At 38.5% G+C, this 20,053-nt stretch overlaps 2 protein-coding genes across 2 annotated transcripts in view; one reads left to right on the top strand and one right to left on the bottom strand.

Annotated features, from left to right (window-relative positions):
* Positions 1-9,442: 9,442 nt before the first annotated feature.
* On the bottom strand, positions 9,443-14,029 carry il10ra (interleukin 10 receptor, alpha). The gene is made up of 7 exons (XM_035680771.1): positions 13,735-14,029; positions 13,033-13,153; positions 12,587-12,756; positions 12,330-12,475; positions 11,821-11,989; positions 11,342-11,460; positions 9,443-11,092 (listed from the first exon to the last, which is right to left on the bottom strand). Exons 1-7 carry the CDS (start codon positions 13,796-13,798, stop codon positions 10,178-10,180), a joined length of 1,704 nt encoding a protein of 567 aa, XP_035536664.1. The 5' UTR covers positions 13,799-14,029; the 3' UTR covers positions 9,443-10,177.
* Positions 14,030-17,128: 3,099 nt separating this feature from the next.
* Positions 17,129-20,053, top strand: part of tmprss13a (transmembrane serine protease 13a) — a 10,634-nt gene continuing 7,709 nt past the window's right edge. Inside the window, exon 1 of the mRNA XM_035679421.1 lies at positions 17,129-17,478. Within this exon, the coding sequence (XP_035535314.1) occupies positions 17,461-17,478 (18 nt within the window). The 5' untranslated portion in view covers positions 17,129-17,460. The remainder of the gene's footprint in view (positions 17,479-20,053) is intronic.

Genomic DNA, 20,053 nt, shown 5'->3' on the forward strand with positions numbered 1-20,053 from the left:
GTAAATAGAGGAATTTAAAGAAATGGAACTTGGAACATATGAATGACATTTCCTATATACAAGACAAAAGAAGAAGGGGAAACAGACATGAATAGACTACCAAGAATGTCTGTGATAATACACAATATCAGTCCAAAATTGTCTGCATTTACTATCATGAGGTTTAATTGTGATCCAGGTCCTGCATCATTGTCCTTTGGGAACGCAAAACATTTGAGACATATTGTGTCAGCTATTGCCCACCTCATCTAACCGACAATTTCAGTTGAATGGTTTTACAGTAGGAGGAAGTTCTTGTGCTATCTGCTGAGAAATCAGAATACATCACTCGTTATGCAACATAAGAAGGCTGCATGTATCTGCAATCCATCATAGTAGATCTATTATTGCCTTTATCACTGTAAAGAGTATCAGTGACACTTCTCTCTGTGATGTGATGGTAAGATGAAATTATTTCCTGGAAATTTGCTGCCATGTTACCAAGAAGTCCAAAAAAGATTTCCTGACACTTACTCTTACTGCCCCGCTCTGCTCATGAACACATAGACACACAGACATAGGCTTTCAAATTAATATGTTGACCCACTGTTTTGTATGTCATCTATTTCTACTGATATTTCAATATATTATTTAATATATTATTTATTAAATAAAACATCAGACTTTGTCAGGGAACCATTGTTTTTTTGTGTTTTCATATATCTACCAAACCAAACATTTAGCCTGTCAAGATGGAACCAGGCACTTTATATATTCAGTCAATAGCACTCCTCTGGCTGTAGCCTAAATATGAAGCTACAGCTAGGAGAAGGTTAGCTTAGCTTCGTATAAAGACTAGAAGCAGGAGGAAACACATGTATGTATTAAGACAGTTCTCATAGTGCATCCGGGGCAAACAAGTTAAACTTCTTTAGAAAAGTCTTTACACTTTTTTTATGCTTTAGTTTTTTGAGTGATGTTTAGTGGTGTGAAAATGACCGTTTAATAAACCTACTTCTTGAATAAAAGTAAAAAAGTACCTAGTTAATAAATGATTATTAATCAAGTACGTAGTAAATTTACTTTCCATTTTAATATTTTTTGGAGTGTGATTACTGCACTACTGTTTAAATAGGGAGAGGTTTTGGAGACAGCCTAAGCCCTGGTCCACACTGCCTGCTTCTGCAGTGCATGTGTGTGGTGGAACGTCTTGGTTTTTATTTAGGCGCCCATTTTGATAGATGAGAGAAGACACACTGCCCGCTAGAATCACGTATCTCAGCCGCGACTTTCACTTGAGTTCTGCAGGCCGTGTACAGTTTCCAGTAACTAGACACTCACTAGACAGTGAAAAAGATCTGTTCATAGTCATATCGACATTATACCAGCAACATATACACTACAATTACAGTTTCAATATCTGTATATGTAGAATATGTGACAAAAACATAACATAAATGTTTTTTAGAACTCAACACCTCCTATATCTGTTTGAGATTAAAAGCTCTCTTTGGTGTTTGTGTGAACAGAATCCTTTCATATGTTAACAAGGTTTTTATTGTATTTATCAAAGGCTAACTCAGTATAGAAAGATAGGGCTGGCAGCAGCAGCTCTGTAGCACAAACGCTCTCTGTGTGGTCACCACAGGCGTGAGAGCTGCAGCAGTGGAAAGTGTGGATGAACCATGAGAGTCACCATGCTAGTAACTCTGTGAGGTTGTACAGTGGTGCTTTCAGCTAACTGGCCCTGTGAGCATGCTAACATGCTAACATGCATTGTTAGGAGGTGTAATGTTTACCGTTTTCACCATCTTAGTTTAACATGTTACTATGCTAATTAAAAATAAATACAAAGTACGGCTGAGGGCGATGGGAATGTCCTTATTTTTGCTGATATTTGTTCGGAAACCAAAATTTTAGACAAATAAAGTAAAATGAAATTAGATAAATAATTCTGACTCAGTACATGTGGCAGATGTAAGGGGGAATTTGAATTTAACTTAATGTTAGATGACTGCATGGGCGTATTTCTCAGTATAAGATATGCAGTCATCCATCCAGATACTGTCTGTGTAGGTTTGAACACATTTTGTGGTGCATGTTGTGCGGTTAGACTCATGACGAGTGTGAATCGCCCACACAGGTTAAATAACAGGAAACTCTCCACCACTCTGAAATGATAACATCTTCTGATGATTAAGGTTTGTACTTTTCAAGCAAACATGAAGAAAATAAATTAGTTTTGTACATTAATGTATGTAGTGATTATTTTCTGCTTTTAAGTGGTACACTTTCATAATGTGTTAGACCCATAAATAATGGTTACTAGGTGTGATACACTTATTACTTGTTCACTAACTGTCACACAAATCTGAGAAAGAGACATATTTAGATTTATACTTAGACTTACCTACTTGGATTTTATACCTAATCCTGAAAGTGAATGCAAGTCTAAACCCTTTTCACGGCAGACATTTTGACTTGTCAAAGCAGAAAAAAAGGTGGAATTAATAAATTATGGCTACAGTTCCAAGGCTCTGGTATTTTTCATGCTCACTTGCTAGCTATCTTTTTTGTCTTGAAGAAGGTCTCTAACTAAAAGCTTGCGAAACAAATTAAAATTTTCTTCTCAGATGTTTTGGTACTGTTTCCAGAAATTAGGTTTGGTGTAGTCTGCTGTAGTGGTTCCCAACCTGGGGGTTGGGACCCCCAATAGGTTTGTCAGTGCTTCATGGGGGCTTGCGAGGCCTTCTTAAGACGTGTAGGAAAAGTTTTAAAAAAAAATACACTCATTAAGACTATATTTCTGTATTTGGTTCACTTTTGTGAAGAAAAGCAAATTAGTAAGTAAATTGTCTAATTGAACAATGGCCAAGTGCCAGGGTTGAGAAAACACTGAATTTGTCCAAAACAGAAGCCTATGTATCATTGCTAAAAATTCTACAAAATACACAATACAGAGAATTATATAAAAAGTTCTTTAAAAAGGAAATAATTTGCTCAGAATTCATCCAAATCACTCGTTTTACACAAACTTCCTGCAGTTTCTGAGTTCAATACTTTTTTTTTTATAGTTTTTTGTTGTTTAATATGAGGTAATAAAATATGTCACTTAGTCAGGGGTCGTCAGTGTACTAAATGAGAATGGGTCCCTGAAGGAAAAAGGCTGGGAACCACTCATCTAGTGTTTGGATCAACAGTGCTCACAATGATTTGTAATAACTCAGTCATCCAACAGGAGTCCCCATGCACCACCTGATACAGGTGTTATTACCTGGCTGTCTGTTAAGGATTTGTTACAGAGGCAAGAGTTCGGCCCTGCCAGGGGAGCGGTGGGAACCTGAGGGACAAAAGAACTGCAACTTTTTAATAAAAGACACTTCTTGTTGTACCTGTAATTTCAAGATAGTTGCCCTGAGGCTACACAAGACCATAATGTTGTAGAGTTTCTGGTTGTTTCCTGTTGGATCTCAGTGAGACAAAAGGATGAAAGTAATTTGTGCTAAAGTTGTTGTACTACACGTATCAATTTTTAATTGATACTGTGTAGTACAACAATTTAATTGAATTTTTGTTTGCTAAGCATGACTGTAGATATGAGAACCACAGGTCGTCAGGTCAACAGTGTTTTAACTTTTGCTATTGAAGGGAGGGTGGAAGACGGAGGAAGGAGGTGCAAGATAAAGAAAGAAGATGGACAGGTTTTAAAAGAATGACTGGTATGGGGACATACGTACGGACAAACGTAGGTGAAGGAGGAAGAAGTGATAGTACTCTGTTTTGATTGTTCACAGTCAAGATAAACCATTTAACAAAAACTGGTGTAAAGGCAAGTGAGAGATATAGCTCAACAACAAAACATCAGGGAGGAGTGGAGAAGACATAACATTGGTCATCCTGGCTAGTCAACTATGGGGAACGGTGGTAAGTGCCTTTCAACTGAAATGCTTAATTTAATTTCTGTAACAGTGACATACAACTTCATGGTGATTCAGATTTTCAGTATTTTGCTTTGGCTGTTCCTGAATTCTTTTCTTCTTTGGATGTCTTAATATTTTTTTGGGTTGTTTGTTGTTTCACACAATCATTGAGCTCTGCTTGTTTCCTGTAACTACAGTTTAAAAGCTATTCTCATTGTGTTAGCTGGCATCTTTTAAATTGTTTTAAAAGTCTGTCTTTTAAACTGACATTGCCTGTTGCTATTATCATTACTACATGTACGTATACTGTATAGCTGTTGCTTGAAATGTCCTAAGATAAAATAGCGAATACAATTTAGAAAGTTAAGCAGTAAAGAGTTCTCCATCTACTTCTGCTTATACTGTTTAAGTCACAAGGCAGCTGTATTTTGTCTCTTTGACTCCCTTTGCAGTCGTCATTTCAGTGTCTCTCCATAGACTGCTAATGAAGGCAGAGCCAACATCTTTCCCAGAGATTGATTTTCCAATCTCATTTCATCAGAGTGAATATTCATTCATAATGAACAGATATTGATCCAATTAGATCCAGGCAGCCAGACAGACGAGTATTTTTGTTGTTAATCATTTATGTCAGGAATACAATACACTGAAAAATGTAAAAATACCTTTTTATCATTCAGCTGGCTTGTTTATTGTTCTTTATTGTGTGCAAGGTGATCTGTGAAAATGTTTATCCACGTCTACCTGTATCTGTATTTGCAGAGAGCGGGGTAAACTCAACAGCAGTCGGGATCGCTGTGGGCTTTGGTATCCTGGCGATCCTTTTCACCATTGGCATTGTGCAATTCTGCTGCAAGCACAAATGCAAAAAGTGCAAAAACTGCTGCAAAAAAAAGGGTGAGTGGATCCATAAGGAGTCAAATTACAAAAAGAAAACCCATACAAACCCATGAATGAACACCCTTCTTCCAATAAATATTCCCTCATTTGGTGTTTTGATGATTCTGGATTCTGAGCTCTTTAACACTTTGGTCACAAATCATTTCATTTTGGTTGAAATCTGGTGACTACAAAGGCCACGATTCACATAATTTTAACCATTTTTTAAACCATTCAGTGAGGTGATCACTCAGAACAAGTTAGTATTGATTTTCAGTGACCCTTCACTCTAAAGGGACAAGTAGACTCAAACCATGCCAGCAAAATTCCCACCAGAGCATAACAGCCAACTGATCCCCTCACTGTAGGGGTAAAGCATTCAGGCCTGTCGCCCACTTGTCAAGAATATGGTGAAGAATGACTTATCTGACCACATCGCTTTTTTCCACATCTCTGTAGATCAGTGCTTTTGTTTTTTGCACCACTGATCTCTCAAATGTGCATTCATCTTTGTAATGAGGGGTTTATGCAATGAAACCCTACTCTAATATCCATCTGACAAAATCTGAATCCACTGGGCTTGCTCAGCATTTTATACATGCTACAGAAGATTTTATCCTAATTTCTTACTTGTACCATGCAGTGTGGAAGCATCTGTATTCATTGTGTTTCTCCACTCATTTATTATTTTCATTTAATGTCACCTGTACTTTCTGTCTCATGTCTTGTGGTATTGAGGTTTGGTTTTACCTGCTCAGGTTTCTGAGATCTGTCTCAGCTTGACTCCCCAATACATCTGAGGTGAATTAAATTTCCCATGCAACGAGCACTTAAAGTCCAACAGCAACATTGGATGAACACATGATTACTCTTAATAATCCAAAGACCTCTGTGAACACTTTTCATTCAATAGGAACTACTTTATACCTAGAACTTAATAGTCTATCTGGAGTGTGTCTAGACTTGAATGAATCCAGAGTTGCTGCCATTGAATTTTTAAATATATAATATTTTCCTATATGTGCTACATGCTCCACAAATATCATTCAGCTCTTTCATTTTGGAGTACAGACACAAAACTCAAAGGCAGATATCTATATTCTATTTTTAGTGAACTGACCCTTTAAAATACTTTACTATTAAAAATAACACTGGCACCGGACAACATAATTTAACATTAAAACAATATGATGAATCTGTCATGCAATTATCATAGAAATGCATATCCACTCTGTGCCCTTTTATTTCTCCATAGAGCCGTCACTGAAGGACAAAGTGCTCAAGTAAGTGGATTTTTCTTCACAGGCCTTTCAGAGCCAAAGTTTTACTTCTTTGTTCATAGTTGCATCATGGTTCTATGGGTAAGCTTGGTGTTTTTATCTCTCTATCTACAGAAAGGTTGGCTTAACAAAGTCCCCTCCGCCCTTCTCCATCATGAAATGACAGCCGACTTGGTGGCAGTTGATTCTGACAACCGCCCCTCGTCTGTCACTTTCCCACACATCATGTTTTCAGCGTGTATTTTTTCTCTTCCTGTTTGTATTTTGATGCTCTAGTTCATGTTATTATTTTTTACCTGAATACTGAGGAGGGAAATTACCATGTTATTTTATATTACTTCTTCTGTGATGTAATGCTTTCAAACCATGTCACTGCCAACTGTCAACTTTGACTTTCAGCTTGAAAACAAAAGTGCCCCCTTTGTCTTGAAACTGAAAGAGGGGCTTTAAATGCCACTGTGTATGCAAAGTTGTACTCTTATTCCAGTTTAATGTCCATACAAGAGATGCATTAAAAACAGTGTAGAATGCAATTTCACTTTTTCAGTCTTGCGATTTGTCATGAGAAGTGTCTCAGTTTGACATTTTGTGGCTTCGGGTGAAACAAAATTTAGGTGCACACACACACACACACACACACACACACACGAGACAGAGAAATGAACGCATGCATTTTGCTGCTGATGACAATGATGTTTGAGGTGAAGGCAAAATATCAACAGCTCAACCACAGCAACTCTGCAGATCAGTTTTCTTGTAAGCTGCAGGCGACTTCCCTCCAAAGTCACATATCTACTACCTTTTTGATACTTTCTATGGTTGGCGGAACTTAAATGTCTCATAGTTTTTCCTTTAATGAAACTAACATGTTTCTCTGTATCTGATGTTTTTCTGGCTTGAGCTGCCTACAATAAGGTGATCAAATGTCAACTACCCTTTTCAGTCAAAATCAGTCATAAATTAGATCTAAAAAAGACTATTTTTTTGGACTAACGGAAATTATTATTATATTACTGAAATTACTTCAGGCTGCACTCTAAAACGGCAGATAATCAACTTGGTGTTGCAGTGTTTAAAAAAACATTCTGTTCAGTTAAAGGTAAGAAGTACCACTTTCCTATGCTTGGGTACTAAAACCTTTCCTGTAAATGTTGCTCAATTATGAATCTCCATTTAAGTCCCATTAGCTTCTTTTAATCTTGGGGAAATTACTAGCTACATATTTTTTCTACAAATGACAGTGCAGTAGCAATTTAATAGCCTTGTTTTGATTCAATTCTGCAATGTGATACATCCAGTTTTAGTTACTACTTGCAGCTGTGCTGATTTGCACTCCCCCAAATATGATAATCTGCACTAACTTGTGCTGAGCTACTGGCAGTCACCGATCATTGGATATGCATGAATTATAGCACTCTGCCACAGACTAAAATGACAGATAATGCCAGGTGACATAGCACAGATCAACTTTTTGCTCTTGGGATCTTTTACTCTCAAAATAGCACACAGTGCAGGTAAACGGGCCAGGGCAAATAAATCCTTGCTGCAGAGAAGCAGATCATTGGGTGGCCTGGGATTACCCAACCTCCTTGGGTACTATTGGGCGGCTAACGCACAAAAGATTTTGCTCTGGTTCACCTCACCTCAACATAGTTGGTGCCAGTTAGAGGCGAACTCATTCCTCGTTCCACGTCCCTCTATGCACTAGTATGTGGCACCCTCCCCCTTTGTCTTGCAAATTTCACATCCAACCCCATTGTAACTAATACATAAAAAATTTGGACTCAAATCAGGAAGCAGTTTGGATGGCTCTCCATTCCCCAAGCTACACCTCTTTGTAACAACCACTTATTTGTGCCAGCCAAGATTGACTCGCGCTTTGCAGCTCTTGAAAATAAAGGCCTGAGATGCCTGGGAGACTTGTACATAGACGGACTGTTTCAACCAACTACGCTCAACCTTTGGACTAGGTAATACAGACTTTTTTCGCTTATTCCAACTTCAGGCTAAATCTTTGCCTAAGGGCCATGTCTCATTTCTCTATAATCTCTTATCACCAACAAATGATTCATCTGCAAATAAGAGTAGAGCCGACTGGGAAACCGAACTCCAGATAAGCATCTCGTATGCTCTATGGAAAAAAGCGTTGGAAGCTGTTAACTCCTCCTCTAGCTGTGCCAGACTTTCTGTTATCCAATTTAAAGTACTCTTTAGACCGTACTATAGCAGAGACAAACTCTTTAAACTTTATCCAGACAGGACTACTGAAGCTTGTGACAGATGCTCTCAGACGCCCTGCAATCTGACACACATGTTCTGGACATGCTCTAAACTGTCTAACTATTGGCAATCATTCTTTAAATCTATTTCTGACATCCTAGGTATATCTGTTAGTCCTTCGCCACAGATACAGCTATTTTTGGAGTGCCCCCTGATGAACTTGTAACCACATCTTTGCAGAAAAATGTTATAGCTTTTGCGTCCTTGATTGTGCGTAGAAAAATTCTCCTCTTTCCAGCCACCTTCCTTTAAATCCTGGCTACATGATTTATTATATAGAAAAATTAAAATGTGACTCTTTGGATGTATTGTTTACTGCAACTGTGAATCAATAAAAAATATATATATTAAAAAAAACACAGCGATTTGTCTGGTGTCAGTCTAATTACATTTTAAGATTTTGTTAACATCACTGCTTAATTTGGCAATTTATAAATGCCATAGTGTCCTGTTCTAATACAAACTGTCAAAGAGTTACACTATCATGGGTAACCTAGTAATTAACCTTTAAGGGGGCAAAGTATGCTCTGTATAAAGGGGTAGAAAACAGAAGATGAACTGTGATCTCCATTCCGATCATCAGTGGACACATCAGCAAAATCAGTAACATGTGATACTTTTTGTTAACGTTAAAGGATTAACCAAGTTGTCTCACTTCCCCTGTACTTAATCATGCACATGGAGAACTAGGTCCCGTGATTTTTCTACCACTGCCAGGGTACTGCTTCATCCCAATAAAGAGTGGCATTTACCCAACATCTGATGTATAGTACATTACTATATTACTATATTTAATATAAGTGTTGAGTGTCTTTTGACAATATTTGCTCTCTTTGCTATCAGTGTGAAGCGGGACTTTTTAACCGAGTGGAAGCCCAAAAGAGGAAGTGTTTTTGTCTTAGTTTAGAAGCCTGAAACCACCGCTCTGGTTCCAGTACAGAATCTGCATATGGGAATCCCAGCTAAGTACAACAAATGTAATGTATGTAATGTTTATTTTCCAGCAGGTATCACTTTGTTGTTTCAGGGGTTTCCTTGTGTTTTCCTGTTTCTTTGAGTCATCGTTTCTTAAATCAACAGCATCACTTGTTTTTGTTTTTTGAGTTTATTTTAATCACATGTAGCATGAGCAGTCACTTATTCACAGTAGTACACAATAAATAGTTTTTATTTCTTAGTATTTTATAAATATTTTAAACATAGGCCATGTCACTCGCAACGAGAACATTAAAAAGAATCTGTAACCAAATATCATTGAAAATAAGACTAGAAATATTTGTTCCTTAATTCTGCCTTTGTTTGACACCACTTAATATCAGAATATCACAAAAATAAAAACTTTTCAGAAACTTTACAGGTGAATTACTGACATGGGGTACCATTGTTAGCAAAGATGAGAGGCATGGAAAAATGACAAAATGTCCAAAAGCACGTAACTGTCAAACCGTTTCTACGCATTGCTCCCCACACCAGTTTCACTTCCGGCTTACTGCATTTTAGTAAGTTAAAAGTACACCCAGTGAGGCAGGGTTGAATATGGTCTTTGGCTTTATATTCTCCCGCTGTAGAACCTCCTGAGACTTCGACCAACAGCTATCATTCAGCAGCTGTGTGGTCTAACCTCTATTTCCTTCCTATGTTCAATAACAACCTGTTGCTTGCTCTCTTTTCCCCTACAGTTTCCCCCTTTCAGAGCATTTCTACTCCCCAAATACTAACTTGTGCTTCTGTTGCATGTTTCCAGCAGTGTTTTATGGGAGAAAGGACTGTATTCTTTCAATATAGCTCTCGTCTGAGATTACGGTCAGGGTTACGTCAGCATGATTCAAAAAATAGCATTCAGTCAGTTGTCAGCTGTACATCACAGAGAGAGAGTGACACATTGTTCATATTGAAGTCCTGTTCTCCCTCCACTAGGGGCAGTGGTGTTAAACCTGTTAGTAGAGGGAATGTGTCCCCCAGTTGTATCAAAGTTGTTTCTAAGTCATCCATCATGTCCATTTGTGTTGTTTTGGAATAACTTGGAAATGTAAGCACACCTTTGTAGGAGTCCACAAAGTCCCATTTGCCACTCAATAGTCTATTGTCAATACACACAGATCTGTATTCTTTGATAGCTCCTGTTCCAGATAAGCCTTGTTTATGGCACCAAGTGCACTGACCTGCTCCTGAGCAGATACACGATTGAGGCCCAGCCCTGTAGCCAGTGACCACCTCGGCCAAAACGGGATTGGGGAGCATCTGTTTAAACTCCTCATCATCAGAGACATTAATCTGCACAGCAGCGGGGCTCTGGGTGCGATAGTTACCCCCAACAACAGCCTGCTTTAGAGATCCACTGTCCTGTCCATCCAGATTCATGGAAGAAGAATGAAGCTGGCAGCCCAGCCCACTATCCTCCCTCTTCCTAACTGTGTCAGTATCAGTCCTCTCTTCCTGCAGGGGGTAATCTGTCTGACTGCTAGTCGAGCTCTCTGTGCCTCCCAAGCTCCCACAGCCACTGTCCTCTTGTCTTACTGGGGGGCTTCCTCCACTCTTTGTAGCAGAGTTGGACTCCATGCCGACCCCACTGTCCATGCTTGTCCTCCTGTCTTCCTCTTCATTGTCCTCTGTTACCGTAATATGGGTCACTGGCACTTTAAAACAGCTCTTCAGTTCTGTTTTGTTACTGGACAGGAACCATCCTTTGTCTGTAACAACCTCTATAGTCCCTTCTCCAACCGAGAGCGGAAGCCAGCCACTTACAGGAGATTTCTGAGGTGAGAAGAAACAAGACAGAGGTTGCTGTATTATTCAATGTTTTCTTAAGTCACTTTTAGGGACAATATTAGTTAGGACCAACCGAACCATCTCAGCAAGGCTAATATCAAGAGTGTGATGCAGGTGGGTATATACAACCAACTTTCTGATCTCTTTTTGTGTTTTACCAAACTTTATCAGGAGACAGAGTTGAGCGTACTATATTGCATATCTGTAATTCCTCCCAATATTTAATGTACTTACCAATGCAGTAGGTGTTTTCCCTGGAAGCCTCAGGTAACATAGGAGGATGCTTGCCATGAAAGCAAAGAGGGTCAGCACACCCAGAATAGATAGGGATGATACAGCAATGATGAACCATTCTGGTAGGTAAAAAACACAGGGGAACGTAAACTAAGTTAGATTGAAGATTATACAGGAAGCTCTAATGCCTGTAGTATGGTTAATATGAAGCTAACACTAAGCAGCATTTAGCTTTGCTTGGAAACAGAGAAACAAAAACGTGAAAGAAAAACATAATGTTGTAGTTTTATGGGGGGGTTATGTGCTGGATTTACCAAACAAGCTATAACTTCTGTCTTTGTATAGTTAAGCAGCTAAATTCATGTTTTTTGTTTTTTACATGGGCAAATAAATTGAATTAACCTAAAAATTTAACTCCCGGATTGCTGTTCAAAGCTGTTGTCCCTTAGTTGTGCATAACCATTAAACATCTTTCTTACCTTGCTCTGGTAGTTGCAGACACTGTTTATGGGACATGCTGCTAGAAGAGAGGGCTCCATTGCCCTCTACCTTGATGCTGACACAGTACTCTCTCCCCCAGTGGAGAGATTTGAAAGTCTTACTTCTCTGATCCTCCTCCTCATCATCTTCCACGTATGCTGTGGTAGTCTGTGGGGTAAAAATCCAAATGCAATGCAGGTAAAGGCATTGTAAAATATAGACCACATTGTACAATACAGCATGGGATGAGTAAACTCAGAAGTTCATTCAGGCAGATCAGAATAAAATATTGTTGATTTGTTTTACTCTGTCATTCACCTAACCAAAGCCCAATCAGGATTCACAATCAATCAGGATTTTCAATATAAATTGCAGGTACATTCAGAAACATAATTGTATATATTTGCATCAGCAATCCCATTTTTGGGATTCTTTTTTGGTGGAAAGGTTGTGCGTTGTCTCACATTATTTTGTGTATTGTGCCTTTAAACCTAATTCTGATGCCTACCTTATTATCTTGTCCTCTGTCCTCCAGGTAGATGGTGTAGGTGACCCCAAAAGGAAAGAGTTCTTTCAGAATGGCTTTTTGGTGAACATAAACTGTCAGAGTGCTGGATGTAGCCCACAAAGTGAAGGAGGGAGGCCGCAAATTACCTGTAGGAACAGAGAAAGGTAAGAAAACAACCCTATAGTGTGCATAAATTATAACTTAACCAGCCAAAATACAATGTTTTAACCACGCTACAATGACAACTATATGCTTACTTGTATTTGGGAGAAAATTTTTCACTGTCCACGCAGACACGTGACCTTGTTCGACCAGCTGGACTTTGACCTTGTAGCGAGTGCCATAGTTATCTATAAGGTCGGTAAGGTCACAGTTGGTGTTTGTGGTCTCTTTGCAGCTGGTCACCTCATACCAGTCACCACTGTACCTAGGTACAAAAAACATACCAGTCACCAACTGGAAGGAAAGGCACTGGTGGATGACAAATACAATGAAAATAAAATCTAGCATTTCAATAAAAATCTTACTCAACATTCAACAGTTATGTGTGGCAAATGATAAGAATCAATGGACAAACATAGTAAAGAAGGAAACATATTTTAAGTGGTTTAGAGGTAGAGGAAAAATGGAGAATGAAGGGGAAATTTGAATTGCAAAATAAAAGGAAGTTTGCGAACGGATGGTAGAATTGTTATGAACATACTTTCCCATTTGTACATTGTAGTGGGAGTTTGGAGGGGCGCCCACAGGATGTTTCCAAATTGCGATTACCTCCCCATCCACAATATCTACCCTCAGGTCTGCAGGCTTAGGGACTTCCATTCCTGCCACAGAAAAGACAAAGATGAATTATGATGTATATTCACAGCTCATTATTACAAGATCATTTAAATTTCTCCAACTAAAGTACAGTTTTATATTCTATGTCCAAGAGAGGAGACATTTGTATTGTACTGTAATGTAAAATCATGAATCGGGTCTATACACTGAGGAATTGTTGAAAACATTATTTTTACTGAAATGCATTGTGAAAGATGTGGTCAGGAGGAGGAAGTGATCTTTACAATCACGTATGGGATCTCTGATCGTAATGCCATTGTGGGGTTTTCATGAAGGAAAGGAGAAGGAGTTCAACCATTTCCATTCTAACTCTAAAATGTTAATTAAAACTCCCCATTTTACCCATGACACCTTTATGGTGGAAACCATATGGAAAATAGAGTTTCTAAAACATTTCATCAATTTTATATTTCGCCTATAGTAACAATTCCACAATGATGAACAAAAAAAAGTAAATGTCAAGTTAACGGTGGTAAAAAATACTTTAAATATAAAACATGATTAATAAAACTGATGAAGACTTAAGATACAGTGTAATAAAGTTGTAATAAAAGTTGTTAATTACCTGACACACAGTTTATATAGATAATCAGGAAGAAAAGAATCGGACCCATATTGCTTATATCCATTCTTGGCCTCTGGAGCGGTATTGTAATCCACACAGCACCCGGCAATAAAGTCCTGTATTGCAGTCATCAGTGATGTGAAGGAGACTGTAGAAACATCTTTTCTCTTCAACTGTGTAACGGTTCAGATGTAACAGTGTTGAAAAATGTTGGCAAAGTGAAGCAGGTGTACTCTCACTGATGTGATGAATGCTCATCTGTGGAAGAGCGAACAAGAGTCAGCTTGTGTATTTCCCTAATGATCTGATCTACATAGTTCCCCCACATACACCTTCCTTTCTTGCTCAACTGCCCTCCCTTCCACATGATGCGTTTCCTGTTGTGACTTGTCAGTGACGCTGCCGCTGGTTTCGTCTCTCTCTCTCTCTCTCACCAAACGTTTTCCTTACTCTTTTGCTTTTTCTTTTCCCCTTTCCACACTCTCAGCAGGTTCATGATGTACAGTGAAACTTTAGTGGGGTCAAGAAAAAAGCTGTTGGACAGTACAGGGACAAAAAAAGGGAAGTGTTCAGGGATTCCCCTTTCACTTTCCTTAATTGTATGCAGTAGTTAGAAAAAAGAGGCATTCAGGTGTTTTCATAGGGAATCTTTTTAATTCCATAATGAAAACCAGTAGCAGGCACACATCTGGTCTTTTTCTTTTTTTTTCTTTTTTTTCGCCCCGTCATGGTCTGTGTTCAGAAAACCTCAGTTGTGGTTGGCTGCACTGCAGGTGTTTTTTGCAAAGAGCAATGGTAGCGATGACTGTGAGAAGTTAAGTTACATATAAGTTGAGGTTGTAATTGAGATGTTTCTTCAAAGTAAGTTATAAAATTGACATTATACAAAAATGTATCTGCTGCTTGAAACACCTACTTCTATCTGTGGTATCAACAAACCACAATGATAATGGGATCATATCTTCCCACCTCATCTTTCTCATAAACACCCTAGTCACTGCAGATTAAAAGGAAATGTGTGAAATAAAGGTTATTGTGGGTGGATATAAAAGATAAGAGTCAAATTACCTAGAAGTAGTAATAGTAAAACCTAATCATTTTTACTTGAAATGCATTCAATCACAAGGATACAACTAAAGAAATAATGTGGACACTTTAAACAAGGCCTGAAACATTCACCAATACATCTGGATTTTCTCCCTATGTCTGCTGTATACTGCTCTTTAATACCGTAAATTGCCCTAAAACTAAAGGATGTTTACTGTTTAATCAACCCAACAATCTCTCTCGCCTCTTCTGTTTCCATTACATTAGTGCCATCCTCTACCTGGGTTTTTCTCATGACCTTGTTTAATTGCACACAATGTTTACATGTATCACGGGACATTTGTGTTGTCATGAAAACACCAAACTCTTGCTGTTTGCACGCTAACCTATGTTTTACTTTGTTTGAACTCTCATCAGTAAGTCAGTACTTGAATTTTAAAAATATACTTTCAATTCTGCGAAAGCACTTTTCTTTTAAATATGTGATCTCAGTTTCCCCTTTTTTTCTCACCTCCTAACATGTGACTTATAAAGTTTCAGTTCCTAGAAAATGCAAACACACTTAACCATGGACACATATTTTAGTGGTACCTTTTGTTTTCTGTCTCTAAGGCGAACAGAGAACTACTGAGTGAATCTGAGATGTGGCAGCTCCACTTAAAGGTCAGAGATCCTCTGCTGTTGCTGAGAAGGGGGGCTTTCCTCTCAGTGTTCTTGGTAGGCTAATAATTGAGCAGTGGCCAGTGGCTACATGTGCATAGGAAGAGGCTGTATGTAATAGCAGCCTCTAATTGTGATACAAGGCAAACATATCTTTGCAACATATACGACTGTATACCTGTGTATTAGCATATTATGTATTGTTCTCTATCTGCTAACATTAATGGTTACCTATTCTAACTTGATTTATGTGATAGGACAGTGACAAAGAGGAGATATGGGGAGAGAAATTTGGGGATGACATGCCACAAAGTTCCCCGGCCTGGTTCAGATCTGGGACACTGTGATTATGTGGTATGTGTATAGACCTTGAGGCTACCACAATGTCCTATATTCTTAATTTTGTGTTGTTCAGTGTGTTGTATGCGCACAAGAGCAGGTGCCCCGCACCTGGTCGCTAGAGTCACACATCCCCCTCATCACACAGAACCAGCAAGCTAAATTGTTCATGATAACCCAACCAACATATCAACATATCCAACATATCAGTAAGAAAAGTGCAAAAAATGCATACACTGAGAAACAAAGCTACTATAAGCAACAGGCACAGCATAGGCCGCCTTGTGGGATTTCCAGACCCTGACAAGTACTGATGAGCTAGACAGTATGCAAATGGTCAACAACAACAGTACAGAATAACTGTAATTAATTAACCCAAAGTGTGAAAGACATAACTGCAGGAATTTTCTGTAAAGCAAGTGATTTGGATGAGTTTTGAGCAGATTATTTCCTGTGGATATTGATCATATATTGTGAGGAACTTTTTATACAAATCTGTGTCTGTATTATGCAATTTTTAAATTTCCAATCACAGAGTGAAGGCTTTATGAACAATAATAACAAGCTTGTGTTTAGGTCTTTAGCGTTTTGATCCTTAATAAAAATCCCTACTTTACAAATAACAATTTCATTGAGTTAATTTCTTTATAAAAATGCTGAGCTATAGCCCTACTGTGTATATATTTCTTTTTTTTTCTCACACCCCTTAACATCATGAAGTCTTTGCAGTTCCCTGTGAAGCTTTGGCGACCCATAGTGGTTGTCCTGACCCCCAGGCTGGGAACCACTGATGTAGAGGATCTCAAGTGACAGAAACTGAAAAAAAGGTGAATATGCAAACTATTAGGGGCCGAACTAGAAAGCATTTGAGAAGTGAATGTAAATGAAAAGACAGAGGTGGAATAATAATAAGTAACATGTTAAGTCAGTGTGCAGAAACTTACCACTGTAGGGAACAGCTAAGGTGTTGTGTAGAAGAGTACCACCCATGAGTAACCATTTTAAAAATATCACATTTACAAATACGCACACAGATGAATCATTAGCTGTATTTCCTGGATTCAATGACAAAGCTCTTTTTTTATCCAGCAGTTCCTTGATGCCTAAAGGCCTATTGTGATAAGTGTGTAAGATGTACAGATATGAAATCCATTATTAAACTGAAATATTGTAGAAATTAATTGTGAAAATGTGAAAAAAAAAAAATGTAAGTTTTTGTCAGTTTTTTAAGTTTTTGTCATTCTCTGTGGATAGGAGGACATTTTGGTTCAGGGCCCTGACTGCTCAGTTACTGTCATTTGAGCCATCATGGAGCTTCTTACTGTAAACAAGCTTTGACAGTCTTTGCCCCGAAACCGGTCTGGCAGGTGGGAAACTGGTGCACTGGGTGCGCCTGTTTCTGTGAGGAGAAGAATGAAAGATTGAGAGAATGATGGAGGTGGGAGGTGTTAGACAGAAGAGGGAAGGCAGATCTACCTATTTGCTCGGATGAAGGTGAGTGGCAATCACACAGTAGAGTAGAAGGAACAGGAGAAGAAAAGACAGAGGAGAGTAGAGGTGTTTAATGTGGCACCACCATGCAGTAACTGCTGCTCTGTGACTGAGTAAACGCCTGGATGTGAAAAAGCTCCACCAACCTGCTCTTACCTCCACTCTCCACTCTCTGCTGACCTGAGTCCGATGGCAAAGCATGACCCGGTAGGTTCCTCATTTTTCTTTCTCACATGAAAAAAATGCCTTCTTCTTGTTACGGTGTGTCTCTTGGCCTCTCTTTGAATTTACCTTCCACCAATTAATAGTGAAACTTCCTCCTTGGTCAATACTCACCTGCCATTCACCTGAGTTTGAATGGTGGTTCTTCTTTTGTTCTGCTTCTTTGTTTGCTCAGTTTGAGTTTCAATATTTAGTTTTGTCTGTTAATCTGTGTGACCTCCATACACCTGAAAAGTGCTGTTCATTACGGGTATTATAGGCTGACATTAGCGGTTTTATTTGTTCCATTTACCTGCCCAACAGCATTATATTGTAATTCTATTATCCCCACAACATCAACTTTTAATGAGCTAAGAAAAAAGCCATGTTTTCAGCTTTGTGACAATGCATTTTTCAGATAATCCAGTGTGTTTTCAATGGTTTGATTAGGTCAGGAAGTAGGAGAATGTATTTCCACTTTCACTGGAACATCAGTTTATCGGAATTGGATTTGATTTGGATTTGGGATGTGTCTGCAAATTTGGAGATACATGGTTTTCACTGGATATCTATCTCTACTCATGACACCTATTGCGACATAACATTTGCCAAAAAAAACATTTGCCAAAAAAACCCCCAACCCTGTCAGAGTTTTTTGTGGAACGTTTCCTTATCAAATATTGAGACTTGACTAGCGATAAGCACACAATGCATTGGATTTGCAGTTTCAGTATGTGGTTGAAAGAGGAATATTTCAGATTGCTTGTGGTTGCCGTCAAGCTCAGATCACTTTGTCCTTAAGAAATGCAGTGGCCTGTATGTGCCTTGATTTATTTAAGGTCCTGCAGTAAACATAAAGGGACACTTTAGATTTCCATTTCATGTTGGATAGCTTTGTAACTTTATATTATCATAATTACTGTTAGAGTGAAATATTGACCTTTTAAATGTCATGTGAACCCCTAATCTCTTAATTTTTCTGTATTTTTCCATGATAATGGCCAATAGGCAAACTATGCAAGATGATCCAGGAGTACTCTGCTGGGAAATATGATGAACCTGCTCCTCCACCTATTTTAGCTTGGCCATTTTACTTCAATTAAGTGAGGTTTATGCTGCCTATAGGCATATTTTGAAACTTGATCAGCATGCAATAGAAATGGTCTTATGAAACACCCTTTGTAGCGAGTCCACCCATTGCTTTCTCAGCGCCTCCTGGATGGATTAATTCCTTTCTTTTTTCGACAAAGGATCCCCCGCCCCCCTTTTTTAGATTGTGTGCAGTGATGAATAAAAGGTCACAACAGTTATGGAGATCCTCATTGGATGGTGGCGACTAAATCTTAGCCTTCTCTGCACCCGTGGCAGATTTGGTGAGGTTCCTGCTCAAGGCTGCACTAAGACTACTTTGACTGAAATTAAAAAGGCAGTAACAGATGACCGACCTCACACCTGTGGATTTCAAAATTCTTTTAGCCCCATCTAAATTTCTTAGTGCCGAACCCTCTTTATATATTTAGCTTTCGATTTGTAAGAATAACAGATGGTGATTACATATCACTTTATGTGAATGCTTGATTGACACTGCAAACACGCCAATATTGTGATCAAACAAGTTTAGTCAAATAACATTCTGCATTCCGAAACTTCGATAACCATCCCAAGTTGTATTCCACATAAAGAGACAGTTTGCAACTGTACTAGCTCGATTTAAAATTGAAAAGTTAAATTAAACTTGCTGAGAAACAACTTTCATGTCTGTCCGATAAATATGAAATAAGTTCCAACAGCCAGTTAGCTTAATTTATCACAAAAACTGGAAACTGGCAAGACAGCTAGCCTGATTCTGTACAGAGGCAGCAAAATCGAGCACCTGTAAAGCTCACCAAATATCACATATCTCGTTCGTCATATCTCTGTGACTTGAGGAAGTTACTGTGCTTGGCCAAGAAATACTGCATAATGCAATCCCCTGTAACACCACAACATGTTGTCTTTACACTCCAGTATTTGTACAGATTACAAGAAACAAGGTATAGTGTGTACATTAGTGAGCTGGCTCTAGCTACATAGTTAGCATTAAAACAGAGTTATATGAGACATCAACCAACTCATATAACTCGTCAAGAAGGAAAATAAGTGTATTTCTCAAAATGTCAAACATTTTACTATATTTCCTACAGTATAAACACCTAAAAACATTGGAAATTAATTATTTAGTCCTTTACCCAGTTACTGGCTCTGGCCTTGACCTTTCCTGTCAATGTATTTTCTGTCACAACATCCTTGTTTACAGTAGCTAAACTTCAACCATATTCAGAGAAGCAGGGATTTTTTCTGTTTCAACAACTGCTTTCAAAATAAAGTTTTACATGTCATTATGGTAGAGAGACAGAGACACAGATAAACCAGAAAGTCTGACTAACCTATGTATCTATTTGTGAGTCAGCCACAATAAGCACATAGCTTAGCAGTAGAGCTTTAGCCAACTGGATAAAAGCACTGTCATAACATACGTTTTAGTCACCTGCCTTCACCCTATTGTTCACTAACCCTGTACTCCTGCTCATCCTATGTATTT

The sequence above is a fragment of the Morone saxatilis genome, unplaced genomic scaffold, assembly GCF_004916995.1.
Source record: "Morone saxatilis isolate NCDOM2014 unplaced genomic scaffold, NCSU_SB_2.0 Contig8, whole genome shotgun sequence".
NCBI classification, from domain to species: Eukaryota; Metazoa; Chordata; class Actinopteri; family Moronidae; genus Morone; species Morone saxatilis.